The sequence below is a fragment of the Python bivittatus genome, unplaced genomic scaffold (genome assembly GCF_059951505.1).
Source record: "Python bivittatus isolate LINGU-HERP-01145 unplaced genomic scaffold, Pbiv_v1 ctg000480_np1212, whole genome shotgun sequence".
Classification (NCBI taxonomy): domain Eukaryota; kingdom Metazoa; phylum Chordata; class Lepidosauria; order Squamata; family Pythonidae; genus Python; species Python bivittatus.
In genome coordinates this window covers 41,364,297-41,385,995 of record NW_028277075.1, presented here as the reverse complement: position 1 = coordinate 41,385,995, position 21,699 = coordinate 41,364,297, and the positions used below count along the sequence as shown (strand labels likewise).

The 21,699-nt window shown below is 39.5% G+C and overlaps 2 protein-coding genes across 4 annotated transcripts in view; one reads left to right on the top strand and one right to left on the bottom strand.

Annotated features, from left to right (window-relative positions):
- The window catches only part of ABTB2 (ankyrin repeat and BTB domain containing 2), a 156,414-nt gene extending 136,019 nt beyond the window's left edge, over positions 1 to 20,395 (bottom strand). The window contains exon 1 of one of the 2 annotated variants that reach the window (XM_025166947.2): positions 18,938 to 20,395. In XM_025166947.2, coding sequence (XP_025022715.1) covers positions 18,938 to 19,805 — 868 coding nt within the window. In that variant the 5' untranslated portion in view covers positions 19,806 to 20,395. The remainder of the gene's footprint in view (positions 1 to 18,937) is intronic. The other variant, XM_007428714.3, reaches the window with a different exon arrangement.
- Positions 20,396 to 20,485: 90 nt separating this feature from the next.
- Positions 20,486 to 21,699, top strand: part of CAT (catalase) — a 66,452-nt gene continuing 65,238 nt past the window's right edge. The window contains exon 1 of one of the 2 annotated variants that reach the window (XM_088145788.1): positions 20,486 to 20,622. In XM_088145788.1, the coding sequence (XP_088001914.1) occupies positions 20,605 to 20,622 (18 nt within the window). In that variant the 5' untranslated portion in view covers positions 20,486 to 20,604. Of the gene's footprint in view, positions 20,629 to 21,699 lie in introns of both variants that reach the window. The other variant, XM_088145787.1, reaches the window with a different exon arrangement.

Below are 21,699 nucleotides of genomic sequence, written 5' to 3'. Positions count from 1 at the left end.
AAAAGGAGTTTTAAAATGTTGGTATTTGTGTTAGTGAAAGCAGAGGTACTTGGAACTATGCATAATTGCTCAGAACTGCAGTGTTTGGATGACCCATCATGGACAACCCCAGTCATGGGGATGCCCGAAGGTACCTCTCCCCCTAGCAAAGCAGCTGCAAAATATTCATCTGTGCCTTGCGTTTAGGTTGCTGTATCATCTGAATGTATCACTATGGTTTCTTCCGGACAGACCAAGCCCTTGCTTCTCACACAAAGCTGTAGCAAGGAGAAATGGCGACAGTGGTGATGACCTTGCTCCCTTGCCCCTCTTTCCGGATCCTTTAGGGGGAGGGGAGGTCAAGTATCTGGGAGAGGTGGGGGAGGTGGGGGCCCAGTACGGAGAAATAGTCTGGGGGTGGGGGGAGAAGGTGCCCCTGCCTGGAATTTCAGCACTTCTGCATTACAGTGTCGTTCTCAAGGTCCCTTGCGCAGGACAAACAGCTTTGCTGTACTTAGCTGCTCTCCACACAAAGTGTCCCACCGCATGCCCACTCCAATGGCAATTCCAACCCGCATCCTTTGCTGTGTCCAAAGTAAAAAGCCAAAAAAGTAGTTTTATTTTGCAATAACGTGGCACATCACAATTCTCTTCCCTTCTGACTTAATACTGTATCAACGTATACAAAGGTTTCAAGGTTGCAACCCTCAGACTAATGAACAAATCCTCCTGTGGCCTCTGTTATGATTTGAGTTTAAGGCCTCAGGGCTGAGCACTGTCAGTCATGATATTGCCTGCTCCTGAGTATCTAATGAAACCATCTGCACTTCTAATTTATCTGAATTAACCATGTGAATCAATGTGGTCCGATGTTGTTGAGCTCATTGAACATTAGCTCACCAGTGTAATGGTTACTCCTAATCGAATACCAAAATATAGGTTGGTATGCATGCTAACAGAATCATTGCTTACATAGGTCATACTAGTAAGCAGCTAGGATGGCATTTGTATAGATGCTGAAATAACTGCCCAAAACACCACTTTCTACCTTTCCTTAGAGAGGAATGGAATTACTTCTCTGTTTTATCCTGGGTGTTCAAATCTGGGCAGGCAAATCTGTGCAACAGAAATTATGGGATAGTTTTTTTGAAAGCACATAAATATAGTACTTCACAATTCTGAGCAACACCAGCAGGCCCACAACCCTATCGTTAGTGGATTACAAGATTACAGTGCAATGTGACGTACCAAAATTCACACAGTTTTGTGTTTACTATAATCTAGCATTTCCTATCATGCAAGACTAAATAGAGACACACCCTGACTAATCTTTCATTATGGATTACAGCGCTGGGGATACTACTGATGCTACCCAGCCATTTCAAAATATGATACTAGGAAGAATGGATGAAACTGCCAGGTTAATTTTCTTTTAGAGGTGATTTTTCAAACTCTCAAGATGTTTATGTGAAAAAAATCTATTAATTTTGGTAGATTCTTAGGAAGAGAACAGAATCCTCTTTCTTCTGGTCAAATTCAGTAAATGCTTCTATTCCCATAAATATTTTCTATTAGCCTGCCAAGTAACTGTTAAAGATAAGGAATTTGACAGGAACATGGTTGAACACACAGGGAAATCAAATCCGGACTTTTAAGCGCTACACATTCAGCTCTGCTTCCTTCTATGTTCCTTTTCATCATATCTAAAACTAATTTTTTATATGGAAAATACCTTTCAAACAAAATTCTAATGGATTCTTGGGATTGAGTAGACTGCTGGAATTCTACAAGCTGATTTGGTCAAGCACTACTAATACAAAAATTTATACAAACTTACTTTTAATCAGGCAAGTTAAAGAAGTACTTGGATTTAAATAGGATTATTGGAATCCTCATACTGTAATGGATCACATTGTTTTCATGTTTTTTTAAAAATAAGAATAGTCACTCATGCCTATTTAGTTGTTTGTTTTGCATACAGAATATTAAGTTCAGTGTTAGGAGTGGACCTGGCATACAAAATATGTATTATATTTCTGAACAACTGTTCTTGTTCTTTCCCCTTGCCTTTTTTCTACAGCATACTTGCTGCTGCTCTTTGCCACCTCCAGAAATCATTCTTTGGAGAATAAAAGCAAGACTGATTTAACATCTATTTAGCCCCTAATTCAACTTTTACAAAAAACATAGCATCCAGAGTAAATATACATCACTGAGTAGAGCTTAAATAATGAGTAAATTACACAAATCATGAATACATAGCAACCCAAGTATTCACATTCAGAAACAGGCATGCTCCTGGTTGCCACAACTTGTGACTCACTGACTTGATGAAAAAAAGCCAAACAGCTATGATGAAATGTTCAGGTGGGGCTGATGAACTTCATTTTGCTGCTCACCAAAATAGAGATTGTCAAACATCTGGCAAGATATAGTTCGTGACTGACGGATTGTTTTAAGATTTGTGGTTCACAGGTCATGAAGCCCTGATAAGGCATAGCAGTCTGTGGTATCTGCAGTGTATGGTCAAAAAAGTCAGGATGGCACACATGACCCACAAGAAAAATAGGAAGAGCCTTAATCACACCATCATGGTTGCCATCTTGCTTTTTTTTAACCATACCCTGAAGATACCCCGGATATGTAGTCATTTTAAAAACTGTAAGGACCAAAGGCCATGGCACCACTTGTATATGTTCAGTCATAAACTTATCTTTATTATAAACAGCCTTCTTAGATTTTACAACATATAAATCAAAGCATTAAACTGGGAGAGTAAAAATCCATCAACTTTTAAATCTATTTTTTTTATTACCATCTCCAGGAAAAAATCCAGTTTAGTGGACTTTGGTTGGGTGGGCCTATGGAACTGACTGAGGCATGGTCTTGCCCAGTTACCTGGGGAGAGTTTGAGCCTGTAAGTCCTGAGGAAGTGGACAGGGTACTGTGGCCTGTATTTTAGATCTATATCTCTCCTGGTTGATTGAGGTCTTCTAGGAGAGAGCATGTAGTTACGTCCAGGCAATGGTGAATATTTCTTTTAGGGAAAGTTGTTGAGAAGGTGGTAGGCTTGGAGAAATGGATTATCTAGAACTTTTTCAGTCAGGTTTCAGGCTGGCTTATATTACTGATATGGCATTAATTGCACTTGTGGATGACCTCTGGCTGACTCAGAATGAGGGTGATGCATCTGTCCTAGCCCTTGTAGACCTTTTTGTAGCTTTGACATCATTGATCAAGGTATACTTCTGGATCAGCTTAGGGACTTGGAAGTGGGGGGAGGGCATGGTATTGTAGTGGTTCTCCTTGTTCCTCTGAGGATAGTTCCAGTTTGCAGTAGTAGTGAGGAGAAGTCAAGTCCTAGGCCTCTGATTTGCAGGGTGCCTCAGGGCTCAACTCCCTCCCCACTCCAATTTAACATCTGCATGAAGTTGCTAGGTGATGACCTTTGTCAGCACAGGATTATATACCTTTGCCCTGTACTGTTCAAGTGATGTCATTAGATTATTTCCCAATGCCTGGAGGCTGTGAAGGTCTGGATAGGGAAGAACAGGCTGTGACTGAATATAATGGTATGTGGGAATGACCTTGGAAGATGGAGGGAAGAGATGATGCCTAGAGTATGGTCAGTTAAGGGAGGGTCCCTTCTGAACCTCTTTCTCTGCCCATTATGGGGCTGCAGGCTATGCTTTCTTTTATCTGACCCTTCCCTAGACACATACCATTATACTCAACCCTAGGAAAACTGAGTGGCTGTGGGTTTTAGGACCCCCTGGATATAAAGATCTTCCATCTTTTAACTCTGGATAGTATAGCACTCCCCCAGACACAGTTGATGTGCAATTTGGGGGTCCTTATGGAGGCCTGTATTCTTTTTGTGCAGTACCTGTCCTTTGGAAGAGCCTCTGTCCTGAGATCTGTATGGCTCTGACCCTGTTGGCCTTTTGGAAGGCCATGAGGACCTGGCCTTTCCCTTAGGCACTGGGGCCAGGATGTTAGTGGAGCTTGGAATGTGCTGCAAGACATTTTCATGAGAAGTCTTGGTTATTTTTAATTATGTTTATAGCTTTCATACTGTGTTATTTTATGCATGTGTTTGTTATTTGCCCAGAGTTATTTGGTTAAGATAGGCGTCCATATAAATTCTTTAAATAAATAAATAAATAAATAAATAAAACATTTCAAAATGTGGCCCCTGGATAAAAGAAGGTATTAAGAGGGAGATTAAAATATTACCATTAATTATGTGAAAATGAACTTTGCATCGAGAGAGAGAAATAGAGCAATACTTATGCTGGTTCCACTTAAACATTTTAAATAATTTGAAAAGTTAATGATTAATTTTTTATTGAAGGAGCATGTACTCTAGATCTGAATATTATACAATAAATCTAGATTAGTAAATTGAATTATCCTATATTGCTTAATCAAGCACTTCAGGCTTTAAGGAGTGTTTGATATATTTCTTATGACCTACAACTTGGTTTAGTTCAGCAAAAAAAAAAAAAAAAAATCTCCTTAGGGTCTATTGAAACCCTTAAATAATTTTTAAAAGATTGGATTTGAATGCTGGAGATGTAATAAATATGAAGGAACTTTGGTACTTACATTATGGGTGTGTCCACTTATAATTCCTTATTGGTTAGACATATTATTATTAGTAGTAGTATTGTTATTATGATTATGGATCAGGTTCTTAGAAGTCAATTAAAGATATTGTTTTGTTAACTCTCAAAAATCCAGACTCTTTCAGTCTGTGAAGAACTTTGAATATATTGAGTTTTGACTTGTGAAAAAGGTGATTGTATACTCATGGAAGAATTTTTTTGTTCCAGATTCTAAAAGTTGGCTTAATGAAATTTGTCAACTCTTAGTGTTTGCATCAGATTTGTACTAAATAAGAGACAAGACCAGACAACAGAATTTTGTGTAGTTGAAGTTTAATTCATTGTTTCAATCCGGAATCATAATGATGGAACTGAAATATAATTTTAGTAGCCTGATCAGTTTTTCTTCTTTAAATGAGTTGTGTGTGTAGATATAGTTTAGGTGTGGGGTTTTGGGATGTTTTTAGAATTGTTTAGGTTTTTTTAAGTTTTTGTTTTGTTTTCTAATTTCCCTCCCTACTTTGGTAGTTTAGTGTAGGTTTTGTTCTCTTTTTACTTTATATTGTTTTATTCAGTAGGTTGGGTTTCTGTTTTAAAGCATATAATCTTTTATATAAAACTAATACATTATATTGCTACATTGTTTATACATAATATTACAAACTAATAACTGGTTTTTAAAGAAATGTTAACTGTAAAGTTTATAAAGCTCAGTATAGTTATATTAAAACCCACTTTTTTCTCTATGTTGACATGCTCCGGGAAGATATTAGGAGGCCCTTGCAGGTCAATGAATCATTGATTCTTAATCATGGGAGAATTTTAAAAAAGGATACATTTCCCCCCCTTCTGGCTTCAGATCAAGGAGGAAAGGATGTAGGAACCCTTGGTCCATCTGCAAGACTGTGCTTTGTATATTGCTTCATTGTCAGCTTCTCCAAGTCAAGGGACACCTGAGCCTCCCTAGAACACAGAAGGCCTTGCGGTGTTTATTTTTTGTTCTATGTTTGGGAACAAAGATCTAATCAGGTTTTAAGGAGAGCCTAACAAATAAAACAGTGGAATTGTTTTAGTTATTCCTAGCAATCTACACAAAGGAGTGGGTGAAAGATTATCTAGCATTCTTGGGGGACACTAGGGCAACGTCACAGTGGAGCTGAAATCTGTGCTTCAACAATTCTATTAGGCAATTTTAGTAACTTTTAAAAAACAATTAGTTTCAACTAAATTTTCCCCTCTATTCATTTGTGTTATTTTTTTTTAACAGATGTAGAGATAAAATTATCTTCGTATCTATAAAATATGTTTGCAGATTTAAATCCAGAATTTAAAATTATTTTTACTGCTACTCTAGCATATCTTTTCTCACAGATAGTACAGCCTAAAAGCAAAAGCTAATCAACATAAGCTATTTTTCGCTCTTTGCCTGTAAAGGCATATTTTCCCCATTTTCTCTAGCGTGGTCAATGTTCTTGTTTCTATGCAATAGGCTTTGTCTTCAGACTATTAATGACATAAAGGCTACTTCTGTATGACCTTTTGGAATGAGCCAGAGGTTCAAACTTTCTTAGTTTAAAAGATGGCCTTTCCTTGTTTATAATGATTACATGCCATCAAGTCATTGTTGACTCTTAGTGACCACATAGATAAATTTCTCCATGCTGATCTGTTCCTAACTTGTCCCTTCAGCTCCTGCAACGGTGGGCCTTTTCTTACACTTGCACAGGCAGATCTGCACATGACTTACTCATATCTAGATTGGTATAGTCTTTTCGCAGGACCAGCAACTCTATTCCATTAAACAGTAAAGAGAAGAAGCAAGTGTAACATGATTAAGAGATTGCCAAGAGACTAAGCAATGAAGAAGAGGTCTTCAATTAACAACAGCCAATTAATTTACTCAGAAGACTAAAGTAATAAGTGTTAATACTAACATCTGAAAATATCATATGTCCTTTGACTTAAGTGAGAATCTTGCTGCTGCATTCTCCGGGATGCTACATGACTTCCCAGTCTTGCTATTCCCTAGTAGTCTGCTATAAAGTATGGCTACGCAGTGTTTTGGATTTAAAGGCAAATGATGCTCTGACATGCACACAAGTTCGAACCTAAAACCAAAGATGCCTTTTCTCAAGATCATGCTTCAGGGCATTCATTCCTCAAAGAATAAAATGTACTGAATACTTTGAAAGGTCATATGTATGTTAAACATTGCTAGGGCCTCATATATTACCATAACAGTGGGAACAACTGCTAGCATAATAGCCCTCGTTCACTCTGCTACAGGGCTATGCAAAACAGTTGATGGTATATCCTTATATCTTACCCTCTGATTTTAACAGCATGGAACAAGGTCTTGACACAAACTGTAGTGCTAAGTCAGATGAAGGGTGTTTTTTTCCCTAATACTTATTACAGGTAGTCCCTGGGTTAAGAATGTCCAGTTTACAGATGACCCATAGTTAAGAATGGAGCTTATTGTAGCAAAATTTGAGTTAAATACACGATTCAAGTTAATTACACAATACTACTTATACAGTATTGTACAATAAATACAAATTCGACTTAAGGACAGACCTTGGGAATGGAACTCATTCTTAAACTGGGGACTACCTGTATTTATTATTTGTGCCTTTGGGTCCATTTTTGACTCCTGGTGACTGCCTGGACTAATCCCTGCAGTTTTCTTGGCAAGTTTTTTCGGAAGTGGTTTGCCATTGCCTCCTTTGTAGGGCTGAGAGAGAGTGACTGGCCCAAGGTCACCCAGCTGGCTTTGTGCCTAAGGCAGGACTAAAACTCTCAGTCCCCTGGTTTCTAGCCTCAGTCCCCTGGTTTCTTTAACCACTACACCAGTGGCTCTTATATTTTTTCTCATTTTTCAGTACTAGACCACTTTATTTATTTGACTTGATTTATATTGTACGTTTCATTCAAGAGCTCCAAGCAGCAAAGATAACATCTCCTCTTCCAATTTTCCTAATAACTACCCTGTGAATTAGGTTGGGATGAGAGAGAACATCTGGCCCAAAAGCACCTGACGAGCTTCTTTGGCTGAAATGCATCCTGGGTCTCCCTACTCCTAGTCTGGCACTTTAATCACTACACCATATTGCTTCTCAGCTTTTTCTAATATAAAGAGAGTTTGTCAAAGTCGGGGGGGGGGCAGTTCTAAAATTATGTTGAGAAGCCCAGCATGGGGAGAAGAGAAGAGAAGAGAAGAGAAGAGAAGAGAAGAGAAGAGAAGAGAAGAGAAGAGAAGAGAAGAGAAGAGAAGAGAAGAGAAAGAGACACAATTAGGTTTGATGAGTTTCGGTTAGGGCACACCTTATTCTAATGATAGGCAACAACATATGCCATTCCCCTGACAGCATGGGGAGGGTTCACCCATTACAACTCTTGGTTTTAAATATCTAGAACTTTCCTGATTCTGAATATTTCTACCTTGATTCTCAGGGTTTGCTCTTCAGAACATGAGGATATATTTTGGCAGATTATATCTTTTTTACAAGTAACCCAAGTATCTTATTTGCTAATTCTGAATTTAGTGCTTGTTGAAGGGTAACAATGTGCTACTGTATAAACCCAACTATTGTATAAGAAATCCCAGTGAGTTATGGTACAGCTTAGGTGTTATTCCAGGTTTAAGCCATTCCATAATCCTGACTGCCAAGAGTGATTAGTCATGTATACGTTTCCTAAGAAGAAAATATTCTTACAGGTCTACTGGGAGAACACGGCAATCTTTTTAATCATAGGTGTAAAACTTAAAAACAAGACTTAGAGTTCAGCAAAGAGGTACATCACAGATATTGGCATTGTTTTGGCATGCTAACTCTTTCAATATAGTTTTATTTTTCTTTCCTTTTTTTGCCAGTGGACAATAACAAGAAACATCCTTGAGGAAATACTTTCAGTCACACTTTTTCCTTCCTCTCACACATGTGCCTGTATGGGTGAATTGGGTTTATTATTTCTTTATTTCCATCCCACAATGGCAGAGGCCCATGCAATCCTGATTTCAGAAAAATGTATGAAGTCAATATTAAAGTGGTTTTAATCAAGCATAGACATACTTTTAGATAGAACGAGACTATCGTTTTAGGCTGCAGACGCTGGGGAACAGTGCATGAGAGTGAAGTATTGGGGGTTTTACTCTGCTTGTCTGAAGATTGAACTAACCACTATAATATTGCTGGCCAGCACTGAAGTAAAATTCAGTGATCAGTGATCAGATAAGGGAACAGGGTGCACCCAAAATGTGCCTTTTATCCTTCATTTCAAATGGCAAAAATCATGAGCCAGTCCTACATTTCAAGGTAATGCAAGGCTCATGACCGTAGAGTTAGCAGTTTTTTTTTTTTTTTAATAACTGCAAGGACCACCAATTCAGACTAGATTTATGGCACAGGAGGAGGAGGAAGGGCAGAGTGTAACCCTTTTCCTTGAATCTTTTCTTTCTTTATGAAAGCCATCCCTGAAAGTAGCTATGACTAGAAAGGGAAGTTGCTAGGAGTCCATTTAGCAGTTTGCCTTCTGGATCTAATAGTAGATTTAGAAGTAAATTTTTGAAAGGGAAAACACTCTGTGAGGCAAAGATCTAAATTCATCTCATCCTTCCTCAGTCTGGATTCAGATCCGTCCCCACATCAGCTTTTTTTAAAGATTAAAATATGGAAAGAGAGTAACACGTTTCTTACACTGTGTACATCAACTCCCATGCCTATTTTACTTTAAAAGTGTTTCATTTGTATGCCTGTTTTATTTTAGAAAGGTTTCTCTTTCCAAAGAGTCACTCAATTCAGAAACCAGTCTTCAAATTCAGACAAAAAGACTTATTAGCTTCTATGTCTGGAATTTGACACAAGCAAAGATTATCAGTCTGCCCTTGATTCACTTGCTCCAACCTCCAGTCTCTCATTCTTTCAAGAAAACACCACTTGAATGAAAATGCCCCACTTTAAAACTATCCACTTCGAGATACAATTTAGGGATGTGAAGGCCCACAGGGAAAAGTACACAGACAAATTTGAGGAAAAAATAAAGGAAAATAATCCCTTACACATTTCTGTTCCCCCACCCCACTCCAGGCCCCATGTTCAAAGCCCAGAAGTATTCTATATCCTCTTAGAAAACTAGTTTTTTCTCATATAATCAGGCAGATCTAATTTACAAATAAGGTTATCATAGTACTACCTTGCCATACGGTAGTGAGAGAAGCAGCGGAAGGAGAATGTGAGCCTGGATCTTGGCTTCACTATGAATAGCATCCAAAGCCAAGCTGTTATGTAACTAGTCCAAGTAACAAATGGTAAAAATCTAATTTGGGGATTAATTCCATGTCTATCAATCCTTATTTTACTTTTTGTACCAGAAATCAAATACTAGACTACTGATCTTCTTGAGGCATTAACTACACACTGGTTAGTTTACAGTTTAGTTAAACTTAGTTTAATACTATTTACAAAAGCTCTATTTGAATGCTATATCAAGTACAATAAAAGCAAATAGAGCACAATTGTCCCTTCACTTTTGATCTACATTTAACACTGATATATATTTAAAATAGTATACAGTATACTAGGTCATTGTTTAAAAGATTGACTGTGGAAGACTGAATGCATGGAATACAGTTTGAAGGGATTGTTGCTTTATTTTGAATTCCCCCTAGGTCAAATTGGAATTAAAAGATGTATTTAGCAATAGTTCTCATTGCTGATAGCATATGCAGTTAAGGACAGACTGATCCAAACTATCTCATGTTGGGTTATCTGCCATCCTTCGAGAATGGAGAATGTACTTTGGAATATTATACAGTATATGAAAATCCATGTACAGTATAGGTAGAAATATTGTCAATGGCAAACTACTACATTGTTATTAGGAATTTAAACAATTGCTGCAAGTAAATGGATAACCACTGCATATTTTCTAGTACTTTGCCAAGTGGCAAAATGTGTATGTAAAAGAAGACTATAATGATTGGCTGTTGGTGAAAAATCCTTATTGCATCAGAGAGAGTAAACCTGGATTGATATTGGTGATTGGAATCCACACACAAATTCAAATAATGCACTGGATATCCTGCTAGATTCTAAGCTGCCTTGTAAAAAAAGTTATTTTTGTTACATCATCTGGAGACAAGGATTTAATGCTGATTTATATATATATGGGTACAATTTCTTTTTCTGACATCTGATTGTGTTAAATTTGATGACAGTTCCTTAAATGTGAAAATTGACTCTTTTTTCAAAAAAGCACTACATTTTCATTATGTTCTCTTTATGTTTTTCTACCACTCATGAGCAAGTGAGCACTTGAAACTGTAATCCAGTGACAGACATGGCTATGTAAAGTTATCCTGACACATTAGTTGCCATTGAAATATTAGCTTGCATGGGAATCCAGTCAGTTATATTTACGCAGTTGCCTATGACATTTATGGTAATGAACTGTCAGGGAAAGCCCTCAGTGTCATTGGGGAGGAATCCTCCAGGCATATTAGCTTGAATCATGTAGGTGGACTTCCCTACAAACAAAAGAACCGAAAGCATGATTCATTTTATTGCCAGCAACTGTGTAGAACTGAGTCTTCTGTTCCACATTTTTCTGAGGTTTTGAATTGTTTTATAACACTGTAATGTTGATATTCAGGCAAATGGAGCTTTAGATGACAAATGTTCTTACAGCCTGCTAGTTTCATTGATCAGATTTGCAGCTATTTCCCTGTGCAGACGTAATCTCACAGAACATAGCAATGAAGATAATAGCTTATTAAAATTAATGAGCTACTCTCCAAACACTTCGGCTAGTATAGTTCAACTGCTCAGAGTGCCACTGCCTTGGAATACATAACACCCATTACAAGGTAATTCGGCTGTTCAGTACATGCATCTCACCAAAGAATTAGAACATATTGTACATCTGAATGATAATGAAACACGCAACTTTTCAATGTTGTCACTGAAGTTATATATGTATATATTAAGAATACAACAACACAGATGTAGCAAAGCTGTAAAATACTCTTTGTTTTCATTGGTGAATGTGAGAAGGAAAATAAATACATAATCAAATAAACACTTGAATCTTTCCTTAAGTTTGATGCTTGGTGCTTGGTGAATATATACCACATTCATGGCTCAGATGCATATATTAAATCAGTAAAAATGGATGGATGGGATTGTCAATGAACAGTAAAAACACCAGTTACTGTTGCTGCAATCTGCAACTCAGAATACTTTCAGGAGGGTCAACAGAGGTCAAAAAAGTCAAGATGGGAGACACATTGGTATGATCAAAGCTCTGTGATGCACATTCAATGTGCAACACATGCACACAACTGGGCAGAACTATGATCGCGCTGTTGTGGCTTCACTCTTTTGGCTGCACCCCGCAGACACCCCTGAATACTCTCTTATCCTCATCTATTCTCCAGCGTTCAACTTTTTAATATAAATGTTTCTTCTTAAAAATATCACCATCGGCAAAATAAAAAAGGTACTGATGCCATGATTAGACCACTGTAGCGATTATTTTCCAGTTAAATACTGTGGTTTTAAAGTATCTTCCTGCAGAATTTTAAAGTGTCTACATCCCTTATATCAAAATGCATTCAGAAAGTACAAAATGTGTTAATGTGTTGTAACCCTTTAAAACTATCTACCGCTGCAACTGATAAACTGTTACTCTGGTGTAATAAAGTTATTGTATTAGTTTTGTCAGATGATACCAATCCATCAGTTGGGTAAGAGAGACCAAGTGATAAGAACTCAGGTAGGAACCCCCACATGACTTCTAATGGGTCAATAATGCTGTCTTTGTGTGTGTGATGTCCATGCACATAATTCAATTCTTCTGTTGTAACATTTCCTTAAAAAGCTTTTTAATATATAATGGTACAACCATTCTTAACAGATTCTCAAACACATAAAAGATCAAATTAGAATGGTGTTTGACTTCTCATATAATTACTGTACCAAATCAGTGTACAAGATTTTTAAAATTCTAGCATATTTGGTAGATCTGTTAATCCATCCAATATTCACATATTGTGCATTGAATATTTTGCTCACATCTTCATTCAAAATATTCCGAGCTTCCTTCAAAAGGTTCCAATGTCCTCTATGGGACATAGCTTTTCTTATAAATTTGAATTGTGAAATTAACAAATACACTATTAAAAATTGTTCACGCCTCCTTTTATAAAGAGTTTAAAGAATATGGAGGTAATTAATTAAAACAATACATAGCATCTCCTGTAGTCTTACAGAAATAGTGCATCTCTTGTAACGTGTATATGATTCAGAAATATTCAGCAACTCATAAACCCAACATGTAGCTGTTAGGCAGAATACAGAATCCAACATTCCACAGACTGGCATGCAGCATTTCTTCATGCAGCACTCTTGAAATGATTATGTAATCAGAGCTTGTAATATACAGAACATATGGAAACAAATTCTGTTCGGCACTATTTCTGCATTCAGAAAACCAGAGGTAATCTACTAAGGTGATGATCATTAATTTTCTTTGCTTACCACTCTTTTGCCTAACTAATTTATCCTTCTTACATTGCCACAGAAGCTGGCAGTACCTAGCTGATCTTGAGAAAACTAAGCAAGGCCAGACCTGATTAGGTCTTGGATGGCAGACCAGCAGGAAGTCCCTGGGCTATATACTAGATTGAGAAGTTAACAACACTTTCCAGAATGCAGCAATGGCAAATGATTTCTGTATGCCTAAAACTCAACATGCATATATCCTTGTCATAACTAGGAATCAAGCACAACTTGAGGGTGGCTTTACCTTTTTAAACATAGCTGATACTGCAACAAGTGCTTGTATAACAGTCCCATGTTTGGACTGTGCTATCCTCAGTGACTTCACTAATTCCTCAAACCACTCAGACACTTGTTTAGATTAAGGACAATTAATCTAAACCTAAGCGTACAGTTCCTGTCTTCTGAACATGCATCATAACATCTAAATCTACTCAACTAAAAAAAAAAAAATCCTCATTGATCCAGATTTCAGATCCTCAAATTTTATTTTAGGAAGATCACCTAAAGTTAGACAGAATTAAATGCTATTGAACATTGTAAGTGCTTCACCTACGTGACTTCAGCCAACTTATACCCTTAGGGCAAGATAAATCAGCATTATTGTTTCTCACCCTTGGAGATAAGAAAGGATGACTGATATGGAGAGATGGTCATTTACCTTGTGAAGTCATACCTAAATTGAATCATGGCTGAAGCAACTGCAGGATATCAGTTTAATCCTCACCAAGGGTAATAAATGCAGTTGCTCTCCTGACAACTTCTAGTCCTGTCTTTGGCCTTCAAAGGAAGGAACAAAGCTACATAAACAATCAGGACTTATTTTAAGATATCTACTGGAGAGACTTTAGAGAAGCAGAAAGCTTGTATTAATTATTGAAGATTTCTCCAGTGATCCTAAGTAGGGAAAATTAGTGCAAAGTATATAGCTTAGAGAAATGGTGCGCTAGCATTCTCTTTTTTGATCCGAAGAACAGACGCCCCTACAACATCTAAAAGCAATTTATGTTTTCTAAGGTAGTAATTCAGTATTTTTGCACTCACACATTTTGCACTCACAGACACATTTTGAAAATCAGCGATGTAGCCATCAATGCAGAAACCACTCAGCTTTCCTCTCTCTTACAAAACAAGCAATCTATCTTCTTTCAAAGCTATAGTACCTTTGATTGAAAAGTGTCACCATTTCAAATCTGTCATGGCCAAATTTCATGTTATGCAGAAAAACTATTTTTGGTTAGTTTTGCTTTCTTAATGAAAACCATGGCAAACTGAGGCATGTTTAATTGTTGTCTCTATGTCTAATGATCCAAATTGTCCCATCAAAGTGGCTATTAGTCTTTCTGGAAAGGTAAGATATTTGCATTAGGAAAGCGGTAAGGTGGTCTTTTCTAGCGCTTTTGGTCTAAGGAGTCTCCTTAGCTCAGAGTCCCCTTCTGGCTAATGTTATCCCCCAAGGCCCAGAATATTCCTCTTCAGAAGATCTGGAACCAATAAAAGTGACAACGGGTCACTTCTGGAAACTTTCTCAGAACCAGTTTCTCAAGTTTCAGAGGCCTCTTCCTCTGTGAGTAAATCATCAGCAGAACTACTGTCACGTACTAGTGGATAGAGGTAGCCGAAGATAAAATCTGGGTTTAAGGCTCGATAAACGACTGACCATCTGGAAGCCATCTTCAAATTGAAAATGCTGAATTTGTATATGTTGAAACAAATCTTGTTCTTGCTATGAGAAATTGAATCTATTTGGCCGACCCACTGTTGTTGCTACTGCATCTCTGAAATGGTAAATTGACTTTTACAGAAAAATCCAGCACCATTTTTTTCTCAAGTTGAAGTAACACTTGCTCAGTTTCATTTTGCAAAGTTCAAGTAATCAAGTGCACTGGGTCTTGCATTCCATGTTCCTTGTTAACATAATAAATACATTCCTAAAACTAAATTAAATGCACATGTGGGCATAAGAAGCCAAAATTTATATCTAGGTAAATACATTTGATGGACTGATCTAAAAAAGCATCTAACACTGTGAAATGAAACCAGCCCTTTGAATGACAAATCAAAGCTTTGTATTCAATTCATGAATGTAACACTGCTGGCTACTTCACATTTTGAATACTTATAAACATTTCCTTTCATATCTGTTTAAGTTACCATATAATACAAACCTCTGTCTATTCAGTTTGTCCATGAAGAAAGAAATCTTTTTCTTTGATTATTTTCTAAATCAGAATCTTGGCTAGATCTTTATTCTCCAGTCTCTTGGAGCTCTGTACCTATGGCACCACATAGCTATGGGATAATGCGACTTCTATTTATCCACTGTTTTTACTCCTGATAAAGTGGATGGGGACTGGAAAAAGAAAGTGGTACTACAAAAGTTTGTGTAGCTAATACAGATATCAAAGGTGATATTTCTAATAGATAGTAAGTTTAATTTTGAAAAGTAGCTAGCACAAGCTGACTTCAGGAAAAAGGCTAAGAGATGGGGAGTTTCCAGTTCAGGATTTATCATTTGTAGAGGATGACGGTGAAAATATTGCATTCCATCCAGACTGGAATATAATACAAACACACTAGTTCTCAACTTCTGTGACATTGTGACCACTTAAAATGAATTTGTACAACCCCCATCCCATGAATAAAACTAATGATTTTATTGTGGCTAGGGTTGGACAAAAATAAATATACCACTTGCTTTTAATACATCTTTCTACATTAAATAAATCAATGATAAAAATGTACAACTTTATAAAATAAAACTGCTTCACTGGAAATAAGACAAAAACTCGACAAACCTAATAACTTTTAAAACTATCTTTTTTAATGGGGAGGCTTACTTTTGCATAATTCCTGACATCTGCTTTTGCTTTTGAAGAGAGTCACTCTCATTCAATGAAGTCAGGAAGAAAAATCAGCTTCTCTTAAACTGTTGCAACTTGCAAAACATGGGCAGGTGTTGCATTCGGAATTCTCTTTCCCTGCACAGCTGCACTAAGGTAGCAATTATAGCCCATCTTCTCTTTCCCTTCCAGCCTTTTCTTTCCTCCCAGCAGCCCCTCCAGCTTTGCCTTCCATTGTAATTCCCTCTGCATAGGAAGCATCAAATCACATGGTAATAGCTTTGGTGTCAAGCTTAATTTATTTATCAGAGAGAGATTGTTAAATCTAGGACTGTCACACATGACTTCAAAACAAGAAGCTTAAGGGGAAAAAAAGAGAAACAAGTTACTAGAAAGGAAGTTGATGGGGAAAGTCAAAGGGGTTGAATCTCTCAATGATATTTAGTGACTACTCAAAACCACAATAATAGAAATGCAACTAGAATTTGTACTGCAGGTAAAACAAGGTCAAATTATGTCTATCAGTGTTCAGCATGACTAAAAATGGCATCAAGAAAACTGTTAGAGCAAAAAGGAGGTTTACTAGCTAAACAAGGAGAATTTTTAAAAAAAGGATGTAAACCTGTTCAAAATAAAGGCAAAAGAAAAACAGAAAGAGAAACATGTCCTATATTTGTGCTTTCCACAAGCATGTGGTTGTCACTATAAGACTAACAGACTCTTGGAAGTAGTCTGATCCAGGAGGACTCTTCCATTCTTTTGGTAATGAAGGGCAGAAACTGATCTGGGCTACATTCAGTCTGTAGCATTATCATTTTATGAATGGGATTTGTCAACAGGCTGAGCTTTTCCCCACAGCCAACATATGCTGGTGTATGCTGATGACAACACAGCCTTAAATGAAAGAGCCCTACTCATTTCCTGTTTTTGATTACACAAGTTGATAAGTAACTTTAAGACAGAGAACAGTAGTTGCCATTTCTGCACCCTAAGTGAAACTGATGCAGGATGGCTCTAGAGACACCAAGGTGAAACCAGACTGTACTCTGGTTCATTTTCACATTTTTTCCTTACTATTGCCAGGAACATTTATTTAATACTATCTTTACATTCCCAAGAACTTTCACAGAATATTACATAGGGCTGGGTGAGAGAGTTGAAAGGCTGACTGTGAGTCACATAATAGACACTGAGTTCCATGACATTCAGCCAGCTACACCTTACCTATCAGCCACATTAGAGCTGGTAGCAATATATAGTCACCCAGAGTCTGCTAGACTGGGTGGCTATATTAAATGTAATGAAATAAATAAATGAATAAGTGAAGGAAAAGACATTCAGCAGATTGCTGTTATACTTTGAGTAAGGATGATAGGAACCCTCCTCTCCAAAACTATGTATTTATGCTTTGATCCAGCTAGGATTAGTCATGTTTAAGATTTAGTTCACAGAGATGGCAACCTATGCCTGTCCTGAACCACTTTGGGTTATAGGTTGAGTATTCAATTAAAAAAATAAAGGAAAAATAGTGCTGTTATTGCTCTTGTTTTCAAAAAGATCCCTCTGAAAAGAATCCAAATAGGATTGTAAAAAAAGGGTTTCAACCTAGTTTTCTCCCTAGTTTGCACTACTTATGCAAAGGTGGTTTATTCCTTTATTTCTTTGTATGGAAGAATATAGTCACCTATATAAGCTTCCATCTGCTGTCTAAAATCCACAGCCTAAATGCAAACTTCAACTGCAGTTGTTATGAGGATCTGCCCTACCATTAAGCAGAACCAGGAAGTGGTGAGAGATTATAGAGGACACAACTGTATCAGGACCATGGGGCCTCAAAACTAGTTTGCTGCTCTCAGGTGCAGTAGAAGATACTGTCCAATTGCAGTATTGAAGTAAGGTACAGCTGCCTATCCATCCGGCTTCTGTATATGGAACTGGGTGGGAAATCTTGTGTTTCTTAAGAAAGCAAGATCTTACTGAATCAAAAGAATGAATTAGCCCTGACCAGCTTAAGTCCCATTGTTTGCTCAATAGGGCTCTACCATGAAGCTGATGCAAAGCCTTTGGCTTGTTGGTGAAAAATGCCCAACACATCTTGGGTTAAAAAGAAAGAGCTCTGAAGAATACCACAAAATCACTTTGCAACTTGCTTTTAGAAAAAGCCAGCCTTTGCTTCAGTAATATCATTGTCATTATTTCAATGCTACTCTGTGATGTATAATTTAAGAGGTAGCAGTAATTAATTGCACACAGTGCTTGAATTGACAGGTTCACAGACAGACTCTGGTCTTAGTTTTCTTTCACTCTCCATTAGTTAGCACATCTCATTCCATTTTTTGGATTCCAGCCAGTAAATGCAAAGCATATACTAACTACATGGACTTAAAAGACTTTAAAGACTTAAATATTCAGTATAGTAGAGTTTGGAGGTCATCACACCATGAATAGCGTGACAGATTGCAATTCTGTGTAAATCCCTCAGAATTACTTCTCCAACACTTCAAGTGTGACTGAACTCTTAAGTGCACATGTATAGGATATTACAATTTAACTGTAAATAGTACTTTTAAAAACCATTTAGTTCATTATTTTTTACTCTCTCCGTTTACAGAACACAGAGCAGATCACTTAGGGCAATATTATTTTGCTTTTTTCCAGCTGTTATGATCTGCTTCTTTTGCATACTTTGGTTTACACTATTTTAATTATCCACACTAACAAGTGCAGTTCCTCTGAAACAAATGCCACCAAGAAACTCCCCCAGTGGTATGCAGAGATCTGCAGGCAAATTCCTATCCTGATTCTCATAATGGCTTAGACGAGGAGCTAAACCTGAAAAACGCAAAAATAAAGTCTTAAGGGGGCAAGAAAACCAATTCTGCCCCATTGGTGAAGGCAGGCACGCGTGTAGGCCAGGTCGCACCCACTCGCAGGGCCACCCGCTCCTTACCGTTGGCGTTCTTCCCGCAGATCAGATGCTCGTAGGGCTGCAGGACGCCCCAAAGCTCAGCGTCGTTGTTAATCACCGCCTCGAGAACTTCGGCGGAGACCTCGCTCCCCGCCCCGTCTCCGTCTGGGTTCTGGCTGGCCAGGACACGGCCCTTGATCTCCTCCACCAGGTTCTCCAGGCAAGAGGCTAAAGAGATGGCCGCATACTCGTGGATCCGAACAGAGATCCGCGTATCTACCATCCACCTGAAAAAGCGCCCAACAGAGAAGGTGAGGCCACAGCGGGCCGATTTGCCTTTCCTTAGGCCGTCTCCGGCACTCATGCTGTACAGCGAAAGAGCTTTGACGGTCGCCAGGACGCAGCTCTCTGACAAGGACCAGCTCTGGATCAGCTTGATGGCACTCTGGATCTCGAACCTCGTGCACTTGGCGTGCATCACGCTCAGGCGTTGCGCCTCCCGAGAGATGCGGATCAGCGGCCTCCGGAGGAGCATCGACAGCCTCCCCGCGGCTTCGGGGCTGAAGTCCCTCCTGCCCACCTCCTTCCCCTTCCGCAGGATCTTCTCGACGTCTTCCTCGCTCCAAGGGAATTCCTCGAGGTCGGGCAGTTTGGCGCATTTGGCGAAGATGTCCGCAACTTCGGGGTCCTCCGGCAGGACGGTGTTGACAGTATCCCAGCTGTTGTTCCGGCTGTTCATGGAGCCGGAGTAGTACCACCAGTTGCCCCGGTGCTGAGACGAGGCGAAAGCTTGGCTGTTGGACTTGCAGGATGAGAGGCTGAGGGACCTGCAGGAGTCCCCTGCCCCATACCCGGAGTCCAAGGTTAGGTCTTCCAGGGTCTTCAAAGTCGAGCTGTATATCCCAGCCATAGGAAAGCTCGGCGGTCCCGCTCCTCCCAGGCACGCACGAACGCCGAGTCCCGCGCAGTTCCCGAAGGCGACCGAGGGCGGCCGCGGGCTTAGGCGCCGGGATGCGAGTCCAGCACGGGCAGGAGCTCCTGCGGTTCCTTCAGGTTTTCACGGGTGCCAGCTGTCTCCATTCCACGGGCCGGGTGAGATCATTTCTTTTCCGTCTCGGAGACAGGATGGAAAATCTTGGGGCCAGCAGGAGAAGCAGCGGGGATCAGGCGGAGCTCCGAGGCGGCAATGCCTGTCGCCTAATGGGGGGTCCTTCAGCGGCGGAAGGCGAACAAGCCCTTCCCCAGTGACGGTCCAGAATCAATTTCGGACACCTCCAGGAGACGACGAAGAGGGAGGGAGGGAGGAGAGGGAGAAAGGAAACCCAAAGCAGCCCGGAGCGGCGGCGGCTGCCTGCCGGTGTTTCCCCCCTCCGCGCCCCCGCGAGACACTTGCAGAAGCTTTGCGCGAACTTCTCTCTTCGCTGCTCTCTTCGGCTCACCGATCGGAGGCGACATGCAAATGACTCGGCGGGATACCCACCAATCAGGAGCTCCGGGGGAGCCGGAGGTTGGGCCCGCCGCTGAAATGTGAGCCGGGCAACCCGTCTGCTGATACGTTTCAGGCGGGCTGGATGGGCGGAACCAGGAAAACGGGCAGGGCGGAATGAAAGCAAGCCCGAAGGAGCGAGAGGGCGGGGCACTGGGCGAAGAGAGGTGACAGAAGAAAGGAGCCATTGCCAGGGGTTGGAGGAAAAGGAGCCGTGTGCACCATGAGCCGAGCCAGCGAGGTAAAGGTAACTGCTAAGGGAGGGTTTGGATTTGCGAGGTCCGATCTCTGGCCCTCTGCACGTGCACGTCCGACCTTCCCGCGCGCGTCTAAACATGGTTGACTGCCAGCAACAGCAGCGAACAAGACCAGCTTCCCAGGAAGCGGGCTGCAGAGTGCAGCTGTCGACCTGTGCAAAGTTTTAATACAGCAGTAACACCTGAAAAGGGGGGTTGGGGTGTGTCTTTTATCAAGTTCCGATAAATCTTATGTTCTGTTTTCCGAATATCTTCTGTTATAAAACCTATACTGCTTAAGGGACAGGTTTTGAATGAAAATTATTAATGCATTTCTCGTTCTGTGCTGTTTCAACAACTTCAAAACGCGTTTGCATTTGCCTTTCCTGAGAACATTCTCACAAGTAAGGAACATGAAAATGAATGGGAGCTTTGCTATTCCCCCCCCCCCCCGGTGTGTAAAAGCCCTAATCTGGGGGAGGGGAAGGAAGGAAAGAGGAGTTTTCACAAATGACTGAGGGAGAGCCTGTTGCAGTGAAAATAATCTTATCATATCTTAAGTTAGTTGTTTAGGCCACAAAATAAGACATGGGAGCCTATGGCCCTCCAGATATTGTCAAATTACAGTTCCCAGAAGCTTGGACACCCGCGTTCCTCCAATTCTGTTTCAAAGTGACACCAGGCCAAGTATTTTCAAGTACTGTAAGTTTTTTCTTGTGGAATCAGCATTTTATGTTCACGTATTTTATGGAAGGCCCTAATGATGATGTGATTAATAGGAAAACATAATGATTATTAATTTGTTTCCCTAACAACAAAAGATCTGATAATGAGAGAGACAGAACAGAGCAATAATGCAGTTTTCCAGATGTCCAGAGGTAGTTACCCCAGTCTGTACTAAGGATACCTCCCACTCCTATTCTGTATTGTGTGCTGGTTGCAGAACTATTTTTGTGTTTTCTTGTCTTCCAAAGCTTCTCTGTACATAGAAAGACCCAATAAACACAGCAGTGCTTATGGCTCTGTAGGCTCCTCTACAGTCCTCTTACAGGTATTCTGTTGACTTTTAATTTGGAAAAAAA